The sequence below is a fragment of the Giraffa tippelskirchi genome, chromosome 11 (genome assembly GCF_054371585.1).
Source record: "Giraffa tippelskirchi isolate mGirTip1 chromosome 11, T2T-mGirTip1v1.2.pri, whole genome shotgun sequence".
Lineage (NCBI taxonomy): Eukaryota > Metazoa > Chordata > Mammalia > Artiodactyla > Giraffidae > Giraffa > Giraffa tippelskirchi.
Genome location: NC_137285.1, coordinates 9,913,608 through 9,936,952, shown reverse-complemented (window position 1 = coordinate 9,936,952; position 23,345 = coordinate 9,913,608). Strand labels below are relative to the sequence as shown.

The 23,345-nt window shown below is 48.9% G+C and overlaps 1 protein-coding gene and 1 long non-coding RNA gene across 12 annotated transcripts in view; both read right to left on the bottom strand.

The window, feature by feature from the left end:
• MSI1 (musashi RNA binding protein 1) overlaps positions 1 to 22,665 on the bottom strand; it is a 43,046-nt gene extending 20,381 nt beyond the window's left edge. For 3 of the 11 annotated variants that reach the window (XM_081546208.1, XM_081546211.1, XM_081546212.1), the window contains exons 1-5: positions 22,058 to 22,421; positions 4,105 to 4,145; positions 3,437 to 3,518; positions 3,254 to 3,338; positions 332 to 373 (exon numbers count right to left, since the gene is read on the bottom strand). In XM_081546208.1, the coding sequence (XP_081402334.1) occupies positions 332 to 373; positions 3,254 to 3,338; positions 3,437 to 3,518; positions 4,105 to 4,145; positions 22,058 to 22,089 (282 nt within the window). In that variant the 5' untranslated portion in view covers positions 22,090 to 22,421. Of the gene's footprint in view, positions 1 to 331; positions 374 to 3,253; positions 3,339 to 3,436; positions 3,519 to 4,104; positions 4,146 to 4,313; positions 4,506 to 22,057 lie in introns of those variants that run through there. The other 8 variants (XM_081546207.1, XM_081546209.1, XM_081546213.1 and 5 more) reach the window with 4 other exon arrangements.
• LOC145527880 (uncharacterized) lies at positions 11,881 to 16,879 on the bottom strand. Its single transcript, XR_014069966.1, has 2 exons — positions 14,763 to 16,879; positions 11,881 to 12,909 (listed from the first exon to the last, which is right to left on the bottom strand). It is a non-coding gene; the product is annotated as an uncharacterized LOC145527880 (long non-coding RNA).
• Positions 22,666 to 23,345: the final 680 nt, after the last annotated feature.

Genomic DNA, 23,345 nt, shown 5'->3' with positions numbered 1-23,345 from the left:
CCACGCACTGCAGGCAGATTCTTTACCCTCTGAGCCACCAGCGAAGCCCAGAGTCCAAAGTGTACTGACTTCAAATACAGGGCAATGAATCCCCTGAGGGGTTCCTCTTTCTCTCAACACATGCAGCCCCCTCTCCCTAGTCCACCCCAGAGCACAGATGGAAAAATGCATCGTGTCTGCAATCCAGAGAGCAAGGACACCAAGAATCCTCCCTCCTCCCATCCCATCCCATGCCATTAGCACTCCACCCAGAAGCTTCTTCCATAGAAGAGAATGATGGGAAAATCTCTACTGGCGGTACAGAGCTGCTCCCAGACACAGACATACCTACCTTAGGCTGTGCTCGCCGAGGAAAGGCCACCTTGGGATCAATCTGAAAGAGAAGACGGAGGTAGAGGGGCCTTGGTTATCACACACAGCCTGAAGATCTGAGGACCTCTCTCATCCCTCTCATCTGCAGAGGTGATGCAGAAGCAACAGAAAGCACCACGGCCTCTGGCAGGAAGATGTAACGGTTAGAGCTGGGCTGTTGGGTTCAAATACCACTTAACGCTGCTTCCCAGCACAAATGACTTAACCTCTCTGAGCCTTAGGCTTGAGCTCACCCGCAAAATGGGCCAATAATGACATCCACCTCAAAGGGTCCTCTACAGATTATTTGAGGTAATGCTTACAAAGCACTTGTTGTCTAGCCCTCAGCAAGAACCAGAAAAAAGTAAGCACAGACTTATTCCTTCAGGCACCAGGTATACTGAAGCCCTTCCTGCCTGAGAGATACCTGTCCAGGTGAGGCAGGCGATCCAGACTGTGGGAGCCTTGGGAATGGAAACAATCTTTGCCTGAAAAAGGCTTTGAGATAAGAGTTTGTAAACCACAAGGGTAGACTCCGGTCAGTTTTCCCAATACCACCGCCATCTAACAGTCCTTCCTGATGGTGCAAGCAAACAGTCCCCTGATAGTACAGGTCGGCTTGGGGTGAAGGAGAGCACAGGCTTTGGTGACATGCAAGAGCATGGGATTTGGACTCAGAAACTTTGGGCCCCTGGCCAAGTCTGTGATCTTGGTAACTTGCCTGACCCCTCTGAGCCTCAGTTCCCTCATCTGCGAAGTGGGGACAATAGCACCCACTTTTCCCAGAGGCAGCTGCATGGAATCAAATGAGATAACGCAGGTGAAAGCGTCCTTTGTGAACTGCCCTTCTTTGCACAAACAAAGGTGCTATTACCAGCAGGCCACCTTTGCCCTTGGCCGTGAACAACCAAAGGGGAAAAAGCAAGATGCACCTGGGTACTCCCAGGTACTATATTCGTACTAACAAACATCAAAAGGCAGAGCTTGAGATACTGTGATCAACACAGGACCTCTGAGGCCCAGTCATTTCAGAGTTTCTTGCCACTCACGTGGGTGGACACCACTCAGAAGTTCACCAGCCAATCGCAGGGAATATCTGTCTTTCCCCACAGTTCCTTCCGTTCAAAACTCAGCCTGGTTCTAGGCAACAGACTCTGGCTCCTCACTGCTTGAATGGCACGAACCAGGGAACAGCCCTCCTGTTTCCCCCACTGGAATCTACCCACAGAGAAGGAACCTGAAACTCCACACTGGACAATGCCTCCGCTCTCCCCAAATCCCATGGGGCTCCAGGGATAATTACAGCTGCCCACCGAGGTACGATTTTGTATCTCAATGGACATGTTCATCCTTCTGTTTCTCCTGGAAGCCACCACAACACACCTCTGACAGTCACCCCTGCGCAGACACTGATGGAGAGATGGTACCTAAGCCACAGCCCACAGACCCACGCACAACCAATCCCTGACACACCCTACCTCCACTCTGACTCACAGCTGGCAACATAAAACCCAACAAGTAAATAAAAGGTGAAAGTCAGAACCCAAAATAGACTCCCCACAATAAGCCTCCCTTCCACCCCCACCCCTTTCCCAGGCTGGAGAATGCCAAACACAAAGCCCCTGCCCTTTTCAGAGTCCTGCATCTCAGAAGGATGCCTATCTCTTGCTCCTTCCTCCCCTCTCTCTTCCTCTTATCCATCTTCCATGCCCCCGCCCCCCAGCTCCAGCCCCAGTCCCAACATCTCGGCTTCCTGAGTGCCGCAGAAGCCATCAGTGCATTCTGAGGACAGGGGATGGTAGGAGAACAGGCAGCTTGATGGCAGATAATCACCAAAAACAATAGGCCACTGTCTCTCCATTCCCAGCTTGGATCACTCGGTCTGCGCCAAGAAGATCCTTTCAGGGCCGGCAAAGTTGAGGCCTGGCCTCATTGGCTCATTACCGGGGGCAAGAGTGGGAGCCACTGGGCAGAGATAACAGGAGCTGGGGACAGGCGGTAGTTTAACAAATTCTTGGGCACAACCAGCTATTGTTGCAGGTAAGCAGGAGCCAGTGACTGACCCAAGCAGGGAGGCCCAGCGCTGGAGGAGAGTGGGGGAGTGTGGAGAGAGATGGCACCGTCCCTGGCAGACAGTCACCCCATCACCGAGGAGCCCTTCCTCGGTTTTCTCCTCTCCCCTCTCCCCTTGAGCCGGGGCCTGGGCCAGCGCCCCCTGCAGGGCCCAAAACACTGGGGAGCCGTGGGACAGCAGCAAAATGTTCCCAGAGTCTGAATGCCCAGCCAGCTTCTCCCCAGACCTAGCCGGCAAGAGTTGTTTCCAGGCAAGCTAGGACCCTCATAAATTCCTCCACGAGCAAAGCAGGTTCACATCTTCCACACAAAGCCAGGAGCTCATTGACCAAAAGTCAGGGGAGGGAGGGAGAGAAGGAGGGGGGATTCACTGGTGCTTTGCCATTGGTCTGGAATGGGGTGGTGGTGAGGGGGGGAGCCAAGTACTAGTTAGAGTTCAGAGAAGCCACGGGTGGGTCACTGCAGCCCTGACTCACCCCATTTGGGCTAGGGGAGGGACCTAGCCCCACCCCAAGCTCCTCTCTGAGGCATCAAGATTAGTATGTGCAGGGAGGGGGTGGCAGCCTCGTCTTCCTCCCCGGTCCTGGAGGGACTGGGGTGGGGTGGGGATGTAACATCGCTTAGCAGGCTTTGGATTTTGCAGCTCCGTCTCCCCTCAACTCGACTGACAAAGTTTCAGAGCGTGGTAGCCCTCCTACTCGGCAAACTCCCTCCTTTCTCCCGGGATCCCATCCAACTATCCCACCCCCAACCCCGGACAGAGTACTGCCCCTCTCTTCCAGCGACCTCCTTCTCCCAAAAGACCCCCGAAGCCCCGAGGGCCACTCACTGTTTTGGAGTCGAGCTCGTGCCGCGACTGCGCCAGGACTTTATCCACCCCCGCCTGGTCCATGAAAGTGACGAAGCCGAAACCCCTGCACGCCGTAGTGAGGGAGAGGCAGATGGTTACAAGGCAGAGAGTGGCGGCGGAGCGGGGCGAGCCGGGAGCCGGAGGAGGGGGTGAGGGGCTCACCTGGATCTCTTGGTCAGGGGGTCCCGCATCACCAGACACTCCTTCACCTCCCCGAACTGGCCGAAGTATTCGCGCAGCCCTTCTGTAACCACACACCCGCCTTCGGACCAGCCCGCACCCCTGCGCCCTTCCCCCCTTCCCCCGTCCTTTGCCCCCAGTGACCCCGGCGCGGCCCGGCCGCCCCCGCGCCCGGCAGCCTGCACGCTCTCCAGCGCTTCCCACCCCCCCATCCCTGGTCTTCACCCGGCTCCCCTGGAGCCTCCTGGCGCCCGCGGGGGCCCCAGGAAGCCGAGGGCCGAGCAGGGCTGGAGGGGGGACGGCTCCGGCCGGGTTCCCGCCGCTCCGGGAGCCGCCTCACAAAAGTTTGAGCCGCAGGTGCGAGCGGAGTTGGCGCTGCCGCCGGCGGGTCCCCGGGGCCCAGCCCACCCCCCACCCCCCACCCCCCACCCCCGATGCCCCCTGAACCCCTCATCTTTTCCCCTCCACCCGCTGGGCCGTGCGCGCTTGCCGATCGCCCTGCGCTCTCGGGGTCCCCGGGCGGGGCGCGAAACGGCGCAGGGGCGCCCGGGGTCAGCGGGGCGCAGGGCTGGGCTGGGGTGTCCGGTTCCGGGGCGCCGGGGGGTCCCGGGTGCCCCGCCGGGCCGGCGGGCGCTCCCGGGCTCGCTCACCCTGCGTAGTCTGCCAACTGAGTCCCCCGATGAACATCTTGCTGCGGAGGAGGAGAGACACAAAGGGCCCGCGTGAGCGCCGGGCGCCCGGGCGCAGGGGGCGCGGGCCCGGGCCCCGGGGAGGCCCGGCCCGACCCGGATCGGCCATGTTGGCGGGGCCGGGGCGGGCGCGGGCCAGCGAGGCCGGGCCGGGCCGGGCCGGGACGTACCAGGGGTCGTGCGGCGAGTCCGGGGAGGCGAGGCCGGGCTGGGGCGCGTCAGTCTCCATCGGGAGCCGCGGGCGGCGCGGGCAGCGGAGCGGCGGCGGCGGCGGCGGCGGCAGCGCTCGGCGCGGGGCAGATGAGGAGCGCGGCGAAGGGGGCCGGACGGACAGGCCATGCTGCCCCCTCCCCCGACCCCGCTCGGGCGGGCGGGCGGGGACGGCCGAGGGGAGGGCCCGCCGGGGGCCGACCTGCCGGCTCCTCCCCCCGCCGCCCTGCGAGCATAAAGCCCAGCGCTCGCCAGCCCGCCCGCCCGGGCGCTCGCGGAGGCGGCGGCGCCCGGACCCCGCTCCCGCTGGGCTCCCGGGTCCCCGAGGGCGAGAGAGACCCCCTTGAATCCCGAGGTGGGCCGGGACCTGGGCGCGGCCGCACCCCCCACCCAACCCGGCACGGGGGCCGGGCCGCGGGAACGCCCTCCCGGAATCAAGCGCCTCCCGGTGCCTTCAAGGTAGCTCGGTTCCGGATCGGGGACCCCCCCATCCCCAGTCCTCCCTCTCAGTTCCCCGCTATCTAGAATCTAAGAAATCCCCAATCTCCCTGGGTCGGGTGGGAGATAGCCCCCCAATGCCCTCACGTTCCAACTGGTGAGGATCCCTTCATTCCCCTAGTCGGAGCGAGAATCGCCCTCCGAGCCCCCTAATTTAGAGTTCCCCCCTCGGCGGCCCTCGGTCCACTCCCAGTGTCCCATACCGCCCCCCACCCCGCAAGTCCAGTTCGGGGAACCCTCTCGGTGCCTCGCGTCCCGAGCGGACAGCCTCCATCAGCACCCCAGTAGGAACCGTGTTAGTTTCCCTCGACCCTTTCTGAGACTCCCTCTCGGGTCCCCCTACCCCCAACCCCTTCCATCCACAGCCGTGGAGTCTTTTTGAGGAAACCCTCCTGCTCCGAGCTCGGGTTCTTGGTTTGCCGGTTGCCCACTGCCCCCACCTCCCCAATGTGAGGAATCGCCACCGTTTGCCTCACTCCCCGGCTAACTCTGGTCAGCCCTACTCGAACGTCTGTCTAGATTCGGGAAAGCAGGTCCCAGAGGCTCACTGCCCAGTCCCTATGGAGGCTGGGGAAAGGTCAGCGCCTCCAGAGGGCCCCCCCCCACCTCCGCTTCCAGTTTAGGAGCCCGTTGGCTCAGCTGTGCACCTTCCTCTTTGAATGACCGCCCCCCTCCCTTTTTTTTTGCAGAGTTCTAAACCCCACCCCATCAGATCGGAAGAACCTAAGATGCCTGCCCAGTGCGTTTGGAGTTACTTCTCTCGGTCCGTCTCAACTGAAAGGGCTCCCCATGGAGGCAAACGCCTTCCCGTCTTCCTTCTCCCTACATCCCCATCTTCTGGGTCTCTGAGACCCTCTAGTGCCTTTGCCCTCGGCTCTTGGGAGCCATCTCGACCACCCCTTAAACGCCCTCCCTCTAGCCCGGCTAGTCCGCCCTGGATCGCAGGCAGATTCAGGCCGTTCTCCCTACCCCATCTCACCAAATCCATAGGCTCTCGTCAATTCCCTGGCAGAAACCAGTCAAGAAAGGGTCAAAGCAGGAGGCTAAGCAGCCACTCCTCCCCAAATCCCCAACCCTGCTGGGGTTGAGGGGGCGGTCTGAGCGCCACACAAGGCCCCCCCCCCAAACTCATCTCCACTCCTTCCCTCACCCCCACTCAGTCCACTCTCCCTAACCCGGTGACAATCCTCGCTGACAAGCCCCTTGCTCACCTTGACCTCCACCCTCAAGTCGACCACCTTTTATTAATGTGTGCAGGAGCTCTGGGCAACGTAAACCTGACCTCTGGAAGGATGCCCATCCCCCTCCTCTCAGTATACTTTCCCCGCCCCCCACCGCAGCCACCTCTGGTGGAAGAACGTGAAAGACTCAAGTTAATGGTTTCCTTAGGGACTTTCTGGGGACACTCAGCAGGTATATCCTGCCACCCTGTGTGCATAACACTAGAAACAAACTTGCTTTTTTCTGTTTTTGTCATCTGATTGGTCCCACAATTTCTCAGACACCCCCAGACTGGGGGTGGGGGGGTGCCCTCACACATGGTATTTCTCACCATCTTAATACAAACTGGAGCATCAGGTGTGTCCTGGAAGAGACACAGATAGGGGTCAGCAGGGTGCATCTCCAGTGTTAGGGAACTGACCATTCCTAGGTCTAAACTTCAGATTTCCCATGTGTAAAATGGGGCCAATGGGGAGATAGGAGGAGGGAGCCCCAAGCGCCCATGAGCATTGCTTTTGGTGCTTGTGCTGTTGGAGGGTGGGAGATGGGAAAGGATCATTTGTGCAGAGCCGGCCAAGCCCGGTGAGAAAGGATCCATTTATTATCCTCCTCGTGCAGGACCTCAAAGGAGGAAGTTTCTACTTGTTGTCAGTCACTACCTGTCAACGTGTGGGGTGAATTTACAGAAGTCCCCTCTCATTGCAGGTTCATCTCAATCTCATTGCTTCCTTCCACTTTGTTCACAGTAGGGGCAAGGAGTCCTTCGAGGGGTAGCCTTCATAGGACAGTGCAGCTGTAAATGGATGGTCCTCATAGTAAAATGAAGATCTCAGCGGTATTAAGGAAAAAATGATCTTTAGAGCAACTGGCCCAGACCCCAGAATTAGGAGATTAAAGGATTCGGTTCCAGTTCTTTCTCTCTAGTATGATACACCCTGAAAAATCACTCAGAAAATTAAAACATAAATTGCTTTATACTTAAAAAGAAAAATCCTTTCGAGAAATACAGTGGGCCAATGACATTCCACCCAAGTACCAAGATGCAACTTGGCACATTCATTCATTCCACAAATATTTATTGAACACCTGCTACCTACCAGACACTGTCTTAGGTGCTATATTCCTAGCAGCTACCTTGGCGAAACTTGCTTACTAGTGACAGGAATCAGACAATAAATAAATAGATAAATAAATTGGTGATTTGTCAGTTACTTAATGGTAAGTGCTGGGGAGAAGGAAGGGGGATGATGAGGGTAGGGGGCATGGGGGAGAGGGTGATAAGCAATTTTACATCAGAAACATCCTCAGAGGGAGGGTGATGTTTTAGTCAAGACTTGAAGGAAATGAGGTCCATTAATCTGTTATCCAGAACTTTCATTTAAGCAGAATGCCTGCGTCTCTTAAGTGCAATGATAATTGATATTCATAATTTGGTTTTCACTGCTCCAAAACAGTGGTTCCCAGTCTTGAACATGCAATAATAATAAAAAAAAAATCACCCGGTGATTTTCAGTAGATACAGAGTGGACGGGGGCTCTGAAAACGGCAATTTTAGACAAGCATCCAGTGATGCTGATAGCTGAGGTTTTCCTTGGACCACTCTTGAAGAAACACTGCTTTAAAATATACTAAAGAGTCTTCTAGAATGACAACAACAACAAAATTAAAGATTAAATTACAGCCTGTGCGGTTTTGGTGTTGAGAGAATTTCACTGTGTTCTCATTCTTTGAAAATGCAAAACCCCGGATTACCCAGAACATCCCATTTCTTGTCCATGCAGGAGGAGAAGGGAAATTTTATCACAAGCTGATTAGGAGCCAAACATTTATAATCAGTCTGTTTTATATCCTTCCCCCCACCCACAATTTTGCCCTAATTTCTCTCTATACTTTTTACTTTCCCCAAATTTCTGGACTCAACCAGCAAGCAATCGGCAGGGGGTAATGAGAGCACTTGACCAAGAGTCCTAGGATCCACAGGTTGGTCCTGGAACCACCACTATTTCTGATTGTGTGGGTCTAGGTATTTGCCGCTCAGCCTGCTGGACTTGCATTTACTCCCAGAATCGCTACAAGACTTAAGTGAGATCATGTATACGAAAACACTTTAAATACTCTGAGGCATTGCGGAGGAAGTTCTGTGACTGTGTATCCCCAGGTCCAGTTAACTTCGTCCAGTTCAAATTCAGTTCCCTTCAGGACTGTGTGGAACTGGCATAAGGGTATACATAGAGATCAACAGAACAAAACTGAGAGTCCAGAAATAACACCTCACATTTATGATCAACTGATTTGCTGATAAGGGCATGAACACAATTCAATGGGAAAAGAACAATCTCTTCAATTGGATGTCCACATGCCAAAGAATTAAGTGTCATCTCTTCATCACACCATATACAAAAATCAACTCAAAATGGTTCAAAGACCTAAAACTATAAAAAGAAAGACCAGTTGGACATCATTAACATCGAAACCTTTGCACTTCAAAGGACACCATCAAGAAAGTGAATAAAATAATGGGACTTCCCTGGCGGTCCAACGGCCAATGCAAGCTTCCAATGCAGGGGTCTGATCCCTGATCCGAGGACTAAGATCCCACATGTTGCAGGGCAAAGCCAAAAAATGAGAAAGAAAGTGAAAAAAACAACCCAAAGAATAGGAGAAAAATTTTGCAAGTCATGTATTTGCTAAGGGACTTGTATTATATAGAATACATAAAGAAGTTGTGCAGCTCAATAGCCCACCAGGCTCCTCTGTCCATGGGATTTCCCAGGCAAGAGTACTGGAGTGGGTTGCCATTTCCTCCTGCAAGGGATCTTCCAAACCCAGGGATCGAACTCACATCTCCTTCATTACAGGCGGATTCTTTACCAATGAGCCACCAGGGAAACCACAATAAAAAGATAAATAACTCAATTAAAAATGAACAAAGGATCTGAATAGACATTTCTTCAGAGAAGATATGTAAGTGGCTGATAAGCACATGAAGAGATGTCCAACATCATTAGCCATCAGGAAAGTACAAATCAAAGTCACAATGAGATACCACTTCACACCCACCAAGAAGGCTATAATCAGAAAGAAAGATAAAACCAACTGTTAGTAAGGATGTGGAGAAACTGGATCCTTTGCGCATTGCTGGTGGGAATGTAAAATGGTACAGCACTGTGGAAAACAGTCTAGAAAAGCAGGTCCTCAAAAGGTTAAACTTGAATTACCATATAATCCAGAAATTCCTCTCTTGGGTATATACCCCTAGAGAGAAAGGGACACATAATCCACACAAAAATTTATACATGTCAGTTCATAGCAGCATTATTCATAATAGCCAAAAAGTGGAAACAACTGAAATATCTATCAAGTCTATACAATGGAATATTATTTGCCCATACAAAGGATTCAGTACTGAGACCTGCTACAAAGTGGATGAACCTTGAAGACGTGACGCTAAGTGAAAGGAGCTAGAAACAAAAGGCCTCATAACTGTGTGATTCCATTTACCTGAGATGTCCACAGAATCAGGAAATCCACAGAAACAGGAAGTAAACTGGTGGTTGTCTAGGGTTTCGGTGGTGGGAAAACTGGAGATTTAGGGAAAGCAAAGTGACTGCTAGTGGATATAGGTCTCTATTTGGAGTGATGACATATTCTAAAATTGATTGTGGTGATAGTTGCACAATTTTGTGAACACACTAAAAACTATCGAATTATAAACTTTTAATGGGTAAACTGTACTGTATGTGAATTGTGTATGTATGTGCTCAGTCGTGTCTGACTCTTTGTGACCCCATGGACTGTAGCCCGCCAGGCTCCTCTGTCCATGGGATTTCCCAGGCAAGAATACTGGAGTGGGTTGCCATTTCCTCCTCCAGGGGATCTTCGTGACCTAGAGATCGAGCCCATGTCTCCTACACCTCCTGCACTGCAGGCAGATTCTTTACCCACTGAGCCACTGAGTATGTGAATTATATTTCAATAAAGTTGTTAGAAAAAAAAATCATTTACCTGTTATAAACCTTTCTCTTAGCTCTGTGTCTATCCATCAAAATGAAATTTACTCTTTTCTCCTATAGAACCTTTTTTTTTAAATCATTACTGTTACTATCGTCTAGAAATTATTTTTTTTTTCTTACCAGACTGCAGCAGGTTTAAAAGTGGCCCCAAAGGTATCCCCAAGTTGTAACCCCCAGAACCTACAAAGAGGACCTGATTTGGAAAATCAATCTTTGTCCATGTGATTGTGGATTTTGAGATGAGATCAGTCTGGATTAAGGTGGGCCCCTGTTTGTGCTCAGCTGCTGAGTTGTGTCGACTCTTTGAGACCCCATGGGCTGTAGCCTGCCAGGCTCCTCTGTCCATAGACTTTTCCAGGCAACAGTACTGGAGTGGGTTGCCATTTCCTACTCCATCGTCCAGAAATTATTAAGTACTTTCCACATACCAGCACTGTGCTAAGCACTTTTCAGGGATCTTCCCATTTCATCCTTCCAGCAATTCTTCAAGGTAGGAACTCTTATATTTTTATTTTACTGACCAGGAAAAAGTCTTAGAGAAGTTTAGTAATTTGTCCAAAGTCACATAGTAAATGGGAAAAGTAATAGCTAAGATTTATTGAGCTGCCCTGGTGGCTCAGATGGGTAAAGAATCTGCCTGCAATGTGGGAGACTTGGGTTTGATTCCTGGGTTGGGAAGATTCCCTGGAGAAGGGAATGGCAACCCACTCCAGTATTCTTGACTGGGAAAATCCATGGACAGAGGAGCCTGGTGGGCTACAGTCCATGGGGGTCCCGAAGATTTATTGAGCAATTAGTATGTTCAAGGCTGAGTGACTGAGCATACACACAGACACAGACACTTCGCTTCACAAAACTCATTCAGTCCCCACAACAGTTTTGTTAGGTAGGCTCCTATTTTACCTGTCTGGAAACAGAAGCATCGAGAGGTAAACCTGCTAATAAAGATCAGAATGGTAGCAAGTTTGATGCCAGAATCTCCACCATGAACCCCTGTATTACATAATCTACCTATTTCATGCATAACAAAGTATTTATTATTCAGAAGTTCTGGACTCTTAGGCTGGTAGGAGAGCTACTTAAGGGCAAGGTATCTGTGCTAAGCTGCCTTGCAGTCTTGTGCACCATCATCTCCATCCTCAGGACTATACCTTAGACTAGGTGTTCAGTAAGTCCCTGCCTAGAACTCGCCACTGTGCTACTGCTGGAGGATGCAACAATGAAGGAGACAGGCAGCTCTCCCCGCCCTTGCAGAGCTTACAATCTAGAGTCAAATACAGGAGATAAAACTGCAACTTTTTAAGCAAGTCGTTTTAATCACTGCAATAATCCAATAAGTAGGTTTGTTAACCCACCTGTTTTACAGATGAAGAAACTGAGACTCAGATACCAGAAATGACATGCCCAATGTCCCACGGCTAGCAAGGGTGTGGGGCCAGTCTAAATCCAACTCAACCCAGCTCAAACATTAGGCTACATTCTGTCTCCACTTTTTTCTCTCTGACTTTTCCCCCTTGCCCTGGCAGGGAGAGAATTAAATAAACTATTCTGCTTGCCCAGCTGAGAACACCCACAGTCTGTCCAGACCTGCTGACTCTCCCACTTTCTCACTGTCGCTTCCAATGACAGCCAGAGTCAGTTTGATGTGTTGGTGAAAGGCGGATGCTTTGGGGAGTTTCACGGTTTCAGCATCTGAAGTCACCTCTCTGTTGTAATTAACAGTTTGATTTAGTATGGTCAGTTAATAATTCCATAATTCTGGGGCTGAAGACAAAGATGCTAAGAGCCTGCCTCCTTTATTTATTTTTTATTTTTTTAAATGTTTATTTTGGGAAACTGAAACCTCAGACCTGAAGCACAGCAACCGCAGGTCTATGGGGGAAGGGATGCCAGTCTGTCGGCAGGGGCTTCCGGTTACAGTCAGGCAAGGCATAAAGATGAGGGGCTGCCTAGAAGAGAGGGTCCCATCTGTGACCACTGTTCGGGGAATAAATTGCTCTTTCCCTAGAGACGGGTTTTTCAGGTATCCCAGGGAAATCCTTTCTGGAGTCAGTGAATATAGTAGAAAAAGCATTAGACAGGAAGTCAGGAGCTTGGGGCTCCATCTCTGACCTTGAAGCAGTATCTTCCCCTGTCTGAGCCCTAGTTTATTCATCAGCAAAATGGAAGGTGGCCAGATTATTTCAGACATGGGAAATTGGTTTCAGTTTTTCTATTGATTAGTAGTGGCTGGGGCAGGGCAAGGATAGAAAGCTGTGATTGATTAGCGATGTCTGACATGGATACAGATAATGAAGGAATATAGAAGTGCCATGTATTTGCCTTCCCAGGACCATCCCTATCTTTTCCAGTTTCGGTCTTCTAGGGCCTTTAGAACAAGCAGAGCAAGAACCAAGAGCCATGCAGCCATCTCCAGAGGTCAGAAAGTCAAGGGAGGAAGTAGCAAAGAGAGAATTTTATTAATAATGATAATGGGAGGGTGTGTGTTAGCCCGACCCTTTTCGACTCCATGGACTGTAGCCATCCAGGCTCCCCTGTCCATAGAATTTTCCAGGCAAGAATACTGGAGTGGATAGCCATTCCCTTTGCCAGGAATAATAATAATACTTGATTCCATACGTGGAGGAAAAGGTTTAAAAAGATTTACACCGAACATAAACCATTAACATCAAATGGGGTGAGGGCCCACATTGTACGTTAGTATGCAAATAGATCTTTCCTATCGTTGCGTGCTGAGTTGATTCAATCGTGTCTGACTCTTTGCAACCCTGTGGACCATAGCCTGCCAGGCTCCTCTGTCCATGGGATTCTCCAGGCAAAAATACTGGAGTGGGTTGCCATTTCCTTCTCCAGGGGATCTTCCTGACCCAGGGATGGAATCCACATCTCCTGTGTCTCCTGTATTGGCAGGCAGGTTCTTTTACCACCAGCACCACCTGGGAAGTTTGTGGATATGGATTCATCTTAACAATAAGAAAAAACACAGTAAATATAATTGATGAGACTATTGAAAGACTTTTTTAAGAATGGTCATAGGAGCATTATTCATAATAGTCAGAAATTGGAAGTAATTCAAATGTCCATTAATAGGAGAATGAATAAACTGCCATATGATCTATTCATACAATGGAATACTACAGAAAAATAAGAAGGGATAATGCCTGATACGTGGATGAATTTCAAAAACATTATGTTGAGTAAAAGAAGTTGAACCCTTAAAAATATATACTATGTGATTCCATTTATATGAAGTTCTGGAACAGAACTTCTGAATCCTTGGGGAGAGGAGTTGGAATAGTGTTTGTCTGGGGGGAGGAGGGAAGGGAGCAGATATTGCCTGGTAAGGAAGGAAGAATTTTCTGGAGGATAAAAATGTTCTTCTATACCAGCACTATCCAATAGAACCAGGACACAAACCAGAGCTGTCAACCAAATACAATTGTCAAGATATCTTCTACGTTAGTTGATATCCAAGGTATACTTTACGGCACTTCCTAGGTTGGACCAGCCCCATTTCAAGTGCCCAGTAGTCACATGTGGTGAGAGGCCACTTTAGTAGACCACACAGGTCTGCATCTTATTTACTGTGGGTTGTAGTTATATATAAAAATTCATCAAGCTATGCACTTAAAATCTGTACATTTCACTTTATTAAAATTATAGCTCAATAAAAAAAAGAACATCATGCTTTACTAAAATGGCAAAATTTTAAAAAAATAAATAAAAGGAAGATAGGAAGAGACAGTGGGGAAAAGAGTAACCAGGCAAAGAAAGAATATGCTATTGGGAATTCCCTGGTTCATTGGCTAAGACTCCAAATACAGACCCTCACCCTTGATCCCTGGTTGGGGAACTAGATCCCACATACTTCAACTAAGACTGCAAATACTGCAGCTGAAACAAACAAAAAAACCTGCACGCACAACTAAAGATCCTGAGTATTGCAACTAAGACCTGGCACAGCCAAATAAATATTTAAAATTTTTAAAATCATGTTAAAAAAAAAGAAAGAATGAGCTACATCCATAAATCTGCTTAGCATCTTAGCAGAGAAATCTACTTGTACTCGAGACCTCCAAGAATGGGTCAGAAAACCACAAAAGATTAACCTTGGAGAAGCTAATCAAAAGCGTAGTTTTCAGCCTTCAGCTTCATGTCCTACTCTTCTAGTTATGTCTGCGTGTGTGCTCAGTCATGTCCGACTGTTGCGACCCCACGGACTGTAGCTTGCCAGGCTGCTCAGTCCATGGATTATCCTGACAAGATCACCGGAGTGGATTGCCATTCTCTTCTCCAGGAGATCTTCCCCGCCCAGGAATCAAACCCGAGTCTCCTGCATTGGCAGGCGGATTCTTTACCGATAAGCCACTGGGCATGTAACAAATCACAGTACATGTAGATACAGACAATTTTTCTGAACCCTTGACACCTGGTCCGGATGATGCTAAGAACTTTCCTGCATGATCTTTCTTAATCCTCTCCACAGTCCTCTGAGGGTGGTTCTGCTCTGATCCTCCAATTGTGCAAACCAGAAAACCCAGGCTCAGAGTAAACTAATAATCACAATAACAATGGGAGAAGGAAATGGCAACCCACTCCTGTATTCTTGCCTGGAGAATCCCAGGGACAGAGGAGTCTGGTGGGCTACCGTCTATGGGGTCTCACAGAGTCGGACACAACTGAAGTGACTTAGAAGCAGCTTAATAACAATAATAAAGAAAAACGAAAGAAAAAAGAAAACCCAGTCTCAGTAAGTTGTCCAAAGTTACTCAACTCAGAAGTGGTGAAGAGGGGATTTCTATGCAGGCCTCCTGGCTTCTGATCTGGTGTTCTTTTTTTTTTTTAATTTAATTTTGGCAAAGGGGATCTTTGTTGTGTCATGTGGGATCTCTTGTTGCAGCTCAAGGGCTTTCTTCTTGTGGCGCATGGGTTCCACAGCACTTGGCCGTAGTTGCTTCGCAGGATGTGGGATCTTACTTCCCTGACCAAGGATCGGAAGTGCATCCCTTACACTGCAAGGCAGATTCTTAACCACTGGACCACTAGGGAAGCCTCTGACTGGGTATTCTTAAATGCTCCCTCTACTGAAGCTTGAAAATGCTTTCACTTACTTTCAAAAAAAATGAAAGAAAGAAAAGAAGAGAAAGAAAGAAACAAATGAGGAATGGTAGACACAAGGTTATGTCTATAAATAATGTCACACTTGCTCCCTGACCTTCAGACGTGCTCTCCGACGTGCTTTCCAGGAAGAGTTGGGGTTACACAGGGCTTCTGACTATCTTATCTGAAGGCCCATGGAATTATGCATCATATGGGATTGTCATTCCATCAAGAGTGTCCCAATTTCAGAAAGGTTGAGAACAGCTCCCATGAAGAGCCTCTGAAGTCTTCTTGCTTTACAGATGGAAAAACTTAGAGATCCAAAGAGAGAAGGGTTGGGACATCCCTCGTGGTCCAGAGGTTAAGACTCTAAGCTCCCAATGCAGGGCGCCTGGATTCCATCCCTGATCAGGGAAGTAGATCCTGCATGCCACAGTGAGGATTCTGGGTGCCACAACTAAGACTCAGCACAACCAAATTAAAACAAAACAAAACAAAACAAAAAATTGCAAAAACTCTTGTCCAAGTACTCAATGGTTCCATCCTTGTCTCTTCACTTCCCACACAATAAATCCAATATGAATTTTCTACCAAGTCAGTTCCCTTGGAGAAATCTACACCCGAATGAGACTTGCTGCCAGTTCTTGAGGAGTTTATTGCTGTTTTGTTGAGTTGTTGTGTCTGACTCTTTGTGACCCCATGAACTGCAGCATGCCAGGTTTCCTTGTCCTTCACTGTCTCCCAGAGTTTGCTCAAACTCATGTCCCTTGAGTCGGTGATGCCATCCAACCATCTCATCCTCTGTTGCCCTCTTCTCCTTTTGCTTTCAATCTTTCCCAGCAGCAGGGTCTTTTCCAATGAGTCAGCTCTTTGTGTCAGGTGGCCAAAGTATTGGAGCTTCAGCTTCAGCACCAGTGAATATTCAGGGTTGATTTCCTTTAGCATTGACTGCTTTGATCTCCTTGCAGTCCAAGGGACTCTCAAGAGCCTTCTCCAACACCACAGTTGAAAAGCATCAATTCTGCGGCACTTGGCCTTCTTTATGGTCCAGCTATCACATTCATACATGACTCCTGGAAAAACCATAGCTTAAGGAGTTTATACTCCAGTAAAGGGACAAATTACAGTATATTAAGTAAAGTAGGAGGATCATAAGACCTTAAGAGAGCTTTGTAGGCTCAACAGAGGGAAGGTACAGCAGGTTGGAGAAGAAAGGAAGATTGGCATTTGAGCTGGATCAGAAAGCAGAAATAGAGGAGTGGGCACTCCCTGAATGAGAGGCAGTGGGCACCCGTGTTGACTGAACTGTGTATGCATTTCCTACATCCACTGCACAGCATGTGCTGGGTCTACACTAAGGCTCAAGCAGTGTTGGTAGACTGGATGTAGGATGGAATTCTCTCACCAGAAACAGTGGTTTCTGGTGAAACCAAAACTCTCATTCACTCATCCATCCATTCATTCAGCAAATACTTACTACATGTTTATTATGTTCCGACCATACTGCTAAATATTTTGCCTGGGATTTAAGTCAAATATTCCATCACTAGGCCTACCTCTCTTTATTGGACATACAGAAAAACAGTAATAGTAAGAACAGGAGCAATAATTACCATTAGTCGCAGCTTACAATATGCCAGGTGCTCTGCTAAGCAGTACACATTAATTGACTCATATCGTTTTCCCTCCCAAACTGAGGTAGGTGCCTTTATCTACTTCACTTGGCAGAAGAGGAGACCCAGACACTGAGAGGAGACCCAGACACTGATCCCAAGGTCACATGGCAAAGAAATAGGGAGCTGGGATTTTCACACGTTAGTTCTTTTTTAAAGATATTTATTTATTTGGCCGTGCCAGGTCTTAATTGTGGCATGGGAGGGTCTTCAATCTTCATAGTGACAGGCAGGATCTTTAGTTGCAGCATGTGGGATCTAGTTCCCAGACTAGGGATCGAACCCTGGCTCCTCGCATTGTGAGTGGAGTCTTAGCCACTGGACCACCAGGGAAGTCCCCAGGCTGGTTCTAAGCCACTTCAGAATCCAATCACTTCTATGCATTGTCTCGTCCGCCATCAGGTCCGGGTACCATGCCCTCAGTAAGATGTCTGTAAAGCACACCTGATATTCCAGCAGTTGCTCTGGTGCTCTGCCCCAGGCTGAAAACCCTCTAACAGCTTCCTGCAGTGATAGAATAAAATCCAAACACAGTGGCCCAGAAAACTCTAGATAAGCCAGCATCTGTCTCCCTCTCCAACCTCATCTCCCCCACATCCTACCTCCTCTCTTTCCTCTGATCACTGGCCTTTGAGAACCTGGAATCACCAAACTCTTTCTCCACAGAGGGCCTTGGAACCACTGTCCTCCAGCCAGGAGCATCTGTTTCCATCTTGGAATGCCTGCTTTTTGCCCTCTTATCTCAGCCTGCAGCCCCCTTTACTCAACCTGCAACACCTTTGCCTGAGCCTGGACACCCTTCCCCAGCATCTGACCACGCTGCCTCCAGCCGGGAACATCCCTTCCTTCTCTGCCTGCTTCCTTTCTTTCCATCTTTTGCATTTCCAGATAAATGTCACTTCCCCACGGGACTTCTCCTCATCCCTTCTCTGATCTTTTATTCCTTTGCCTTTTCCCCACTCCTTCTCCCTTGTAGCATCTGCCACAGTGAAGATTCACGTGTACCTATTGCTTGGTTAATGCCTGTGTATCCCTAGGTTGTAAGCTTCTTGAAAGTAAGGACTGTCTTCTCCTGTTCCCCATCATATGGCTGGCACATAGTCGGCACTGTATAAATCTCGATAAAATGAACAAATGGGTAAATAGGGTGTATCCTATTTACAGATACAGTATCCTCTTTAGGTGTCAAGTAGTAATAATAATCACTGCTGTGTTTCAAGCTCTTCTGGCAGGGCAAGCACTTTCACGTGCTGTTTCATTTGCTCATTAGATAACGCTACGGTCCAAGTGCAGTTATTATTGTCTCCCTTGGACTGATGAGGACGCTGAGGTTCAAAGAAGTGTCACTATCTGGCCAAGGTCACGTGGCTGGTAAGAGGAAGAACAGGCCACCCAGGCCTTTCCGCTCAAGACACCTCTGTTTCACCCATCACACTACACTGCTTGCTCCTCAGAGTGTGGGCTGGCCCATTCCAGGATGGCCTCTCCCTGCTTCCCTTCCCTATTCCTTCCTTCTGTTCCTTCAACCAGGGGTACCTGCCTTGAATTCTTTTGCTAGTAGAAGAGGATCAGAAGGTCTGTCAGGACTTGGCTCCTTAAGTATAGAAATAATGATCATTGTTATTATTTTTTTTTTCATTATTTGGCTGTGCCAAGTCTTAGTTGCAGCATGTGGGATCTAGTCCCTTGACAGGGATTGAACCCAGGCCCCCTGCCTTGAGGACATGGAGTCTTTGCCCCTGGACCACCAGGGAAGTCCCATTATGGTTTACTGAGACATTATCAGGTGCCAGGCCCTGTACTCATTTGTATCACAAACCACCCCGTGAAGTAAGTAGTGTATGTGTGTGTGTTCAGTTGCTAAGTCGTGTCTAACTCTGCAACCCCTGGTGTTAGCCCACCAGGCTCCTCTGTCCATGGGATTTTAAAGGCAAGAATACTGGAAGTGGCTTGCCATTTCCTCCTCCAGGGGATCTTCCCAACCCAGGGATGGAACCCATATCTCCTGCCCTGGCAGGTGGGTTCTTTACCACTTGAGCCACCTGGGAAGCCCATGAAGTAAGTGAGGACTATGTTATCTGAGGGCTTCCCTGTGGCTCAGCTGGTAAAGAATCCGCCTGCAATGCAAGAGACCTGGGTTCGATCCCTGGGTTGGGAAGATCCCCTGGAGAAGGGAAACGCTACCCACTCCAGTATTCTGGCCTGGAGAATCCCATGGACTGTATAGTCCATGGGGTCACAAAGAGTCAGACATGACTGAGTGACTTTCATTCACTCACTCACTCACTCATGTTCGTTGAGGCTCGGAAAGCAAAGCCATTTGCCTGAGTTTACACAACTAGGAGATAAAACAAGGGTTCAAGCACCTGCCCCTCTGACACCAGACTTTGTAACCCGGAAGAGGGACATCAGATCCAACCTGGAGTGCTCACTCTCCCACCATCCCACCAGCAGCCCCAGCCGTCCCTTGAGAAGGACAGCTGACTTTGCTCTGTCCTCAGGACCAGCAGGCTCCAGAGAGGGGCGAGAGGCCTGGGAACTCTCAAGATGTGATCCATCAAGAAAAGACCAGGCCTTCTACATTTTGTCTTATTCATCTTTTTTTTTGGCAGCACTGAGAGGCTGATAGTGGGATCTTAGTTCCCTGAATAGGCATTAAAGCCCTGAGCCCTTGGCAGTGAAACTGCAGAGTCCTAACCACTGGGCAGCCAGGAAATTCCCTATTTCGTCTCTTAAAATGATCCTTTGTATACATGTTATGACATAGATATTATAACTGTACACCTATATACTTTATAAATAAGTACATCTACAGGAACTTACTTGGTGGTCCAGTGGTTAAGACTCCACTGGAGGGGCCAAGGGTTCAATCCCTGGTTGAGGAGCTAAGATCCCGCAAGCCTCTAGGGGTGGCCAAAAAATAAATTAAATAAGTACATCTACATATACTAGAGATACGGGCTCAAAGATGATTTCCTCTAGGGATGTCTGATCATAAAAATTTGGAGATCATTGGTTAAGATAGTAAGGACAAGGATTAAAAACAATTATGATAGAATCTGTACAAGGAAAAGAATGAAGTTAGGTAGGTCCCTACCTCACACTACATTTAAAAACTTACTCAAAATAGATCAAAGACCTAACACTATAAAACTCTCAGAAGGAAACATAGGAGTGAATCTTCATGACTGTGGATTTGGCAATGGATTCTCAGTTATGTCACCAAAAGCACAAACATAAAAGAAGAAATGGATAGACTTCATGAAAATTGAAAATTTTTGTACAGCGAAGGACACTATCAAGGTGAAAAGACAACTGAAAATATGGGAGAAAATACTTACAAATTATATATAAGGGTCTAGTCTCCAGAAGGGGCATCTCTGGTGGCTTAGGAGTAAAGAATCTGCCTGCAATATGGGAGCTTCAGGAGATTCAGGTTCAATCCCTGGATCAGGAAGATCCCTGGAGAAGGAAATGGCAACCTACTCCAGTATTCTTGCCTGGAGAATGCCATGGACAGAGGAGCCTGGTGGGCTACAGTCCATGGGTTTGCAAAGAGTCAGACATGACCGAAGCGACTTAGCACGCAGCACAGTCTCCAGAATACACCATAAGAAGTCTTTGTTGTTGTTGTTTAGTTGCTAAGTTGTGTCTGACTCTTTGCAATCCCATGGACTGTAGCCCACCAGGCTTATCTGTCCATGGGATTTCCCAGGCAATAATACTGGAGTGGATTGACATTTCCTTCTCCAGGGGATCTTTCCAACCCAGAGATGGAATCCGAGTCTCCTGCATTGGCAGGCAGATTCTTTACCACTGAGCCACCAGGGAAGCCCACAGGACTCTTACAACTCTATAATAAAAGGATAAACAACCCAATTAAAAATGCACAAAAAACTAGAATAGATATTTCTGTAGAGAATATACACAAATGGCCAATAAGCACATGAAAAGATTATCAACCTCATTAACCATCACAAACACAAACGCAAGTAAAAACCACAATGAGATGTCACTTCACACCCACTAGGATGGCTACAGTAAAAAAAAAAAAAAAAACTAAGAAGGAAATTGCAAGTATTGATAAGAATTCAGAAAAATCGTAATCTCTCATGCACTGTGGTAAGTATGTTAAATAGTGCAATGTTGTGAAAAACACTGGCATTTCTTCAAAAAGTATAGAATTACCATATGACCCAGCTCCTAGGTACACACCCAAAAGAATTGAAAACAAGTATTCAAATGAAACTTGAAGACAGACTATAGAAGCACTATTCACAAATGCCAAAAGACAGAAACAACCCAAATGTTCATCAAGGAATGAATGGATAAACAAATAGTGGTGTATCCATACCGGGGAATATAATTCAACCATGAAAAGGAATGACGCACTGATACCTGCTACAACATGATGAGCTTCAAAAACCTGATGCTAAGTGAAAGAAGCCAGACAACAAGAGGTCACATATTTTATGATTCCATTTCTATGAAATATCCAGAGAAGGCAAATCCATAGAGACAGAAAGGAGGTTCGTAGTTGCTAGCAGCCAAGGGAGGCTGGAATGGAAATAACTGCTTAATAGGTACAGGGTTTGCCTTTGGAGGGATGAAAATATTTTGGAACTAGATAGAAATGATGGTCATGCAACACTGTGAATGTACCAAAGGCAGCAGAATGCTACCCTTTACATGGTTAAGTCAACCTCAAAAAACAAAATTAAATGTTATAAAAGAAATACATGATTGTGGTAAGAAAATATTTTTTCCAACAGGACCGGAACGGTCCTGAGGTCTCTTCCTACTCTCCATTTCCACTCCCCAAAGGGAATAAAGAAAGTGTTAGTCGCTCAGTTGTGTCCAGCTCTTTGCGACCCCATGGACTGTAGCCCGCCAGGTTTCTCTGTCCACGGGATTCTCCAGGCAAGAATACTGGAGTGGGTTGCCAAGCCCTCCTCCAGGGGATCTCCCTGACCCAGGGATCAAACCCAAGTCTCCTGTATTGCAGGCAGATTTTTACCGTCTGAGCCACCAGGGAAGCCCAAAAGGGGGGAATAAACACAGATACAATTTATTATGTATTTGTCTTAAATGTTTTCTGCCCATATAGCACTATGCAGTAGGTGTATACGTGTGTCTCTGTGTGTGTCCATATTTCCTTTTTCTCTTACACAAATGGGATTACGTTATGCTCAGTATTACCTTTTTTCTCTTGGCAATGTATCAGTGATCATTCCGTTTCAATACATCCTTCTTAATGGTTCCATTATATGAAAGTACTCTCCTGTCTCTCCATCCTCCGAGTCCCGAGTTCCAGCTTACCCGTGACTTTGACCTCAGTTGTTGCTTCTTCGCAGGCATTGTGAGGCGTCTCTAATACCTAGCAGGTGCCTGGCCCCGTGGGCTTTGTGAAAATGACAGCTCCCTTCTCCCTCACCCTGCCCTACTCTAGCACCAGCCGAGGGTACTGAAGCGTAATGCTAGGGCTCTAGAGTCTAGACTCCTCCTCTTACTAGCTCGGTGACCTCAGGCAAGTTTCCTAACCCTTTCGAGCCTCAGTTTCCTCAGTCGCGCCGAGGAATGTCACAGCTCTCCGGGAGGATGCACGTCAAGTCCTGAGCCCAGCTCAGAGGCTGGCGTCACAGGAGCTTTCGGGAAGAGAAGGTGGGTTGAGCCCTGGGTCTGTGGCCACCTGCCTTTGGGTAGGGCTCTAATACGGGGTGCTGAGGCGGGAAGGTGAGGCCCGGCTGGGCGGCCCTGGGAACCCGGGAAGGAGGCGAGGCTGAAGTGGAGACGATTAGAATGAGAACAAACTGGCTCCTGAATAGAAGCTTTTATTCCTGCCGGAGAGGGCTTTGTTCCCCAAACACGTGACACACAAAAGCCTCTACTTGAATTCGGGAACCCTAATTGGTTCTCAGGTGGGGGAGGAGAGGGGTGTCCGGATTTAGGGATTCCTTAAAGGGACAAGGCTGGGGAGAGCTGGGCTCAGGGGCGTTCTCATTGTCAGGCAGAGGGGAGGGGTTGGGCGGGGGGCGGGGGGCGTTGGACCAGTGGGGGTGGGGCAGCAGTTCCGAAGAGGCGGGGGTGGGGACAGGAGGGGAGATGGGCAGAGAGGGAGAGGCCTGAAGAAACTCACGGGGCCCCAGCCCCTGGCCCAGGGCCTGGGAAAATAGGCACGAGGGGAAGAAAAGAGAGAGAGGGAGGAAGTGAGGGAGAGATGGAGGAAAAGAGGGCGGGAAGGAGGAAGGCAGTGAGAGAGACTGAAAGGAGGAAAGGAGAGAGACTCAGGCTTCTTACCGAGTCCCACAAGCCCTGCCTGGTTAAGGTCCTTCCTCCCTCCCCAACCTCTTCCCGTGACGCCCCCCTCCATCCTCTCTCCCAGTGCTGCAGGCCCAGGGCTGCTCCACCCTGCCCCAGGATCTTTGCACTTGCTCTCCCCACAAGCTGGTATGCTCTCCTGCCTCCCTCTCCAATCTTCCCACAGCTA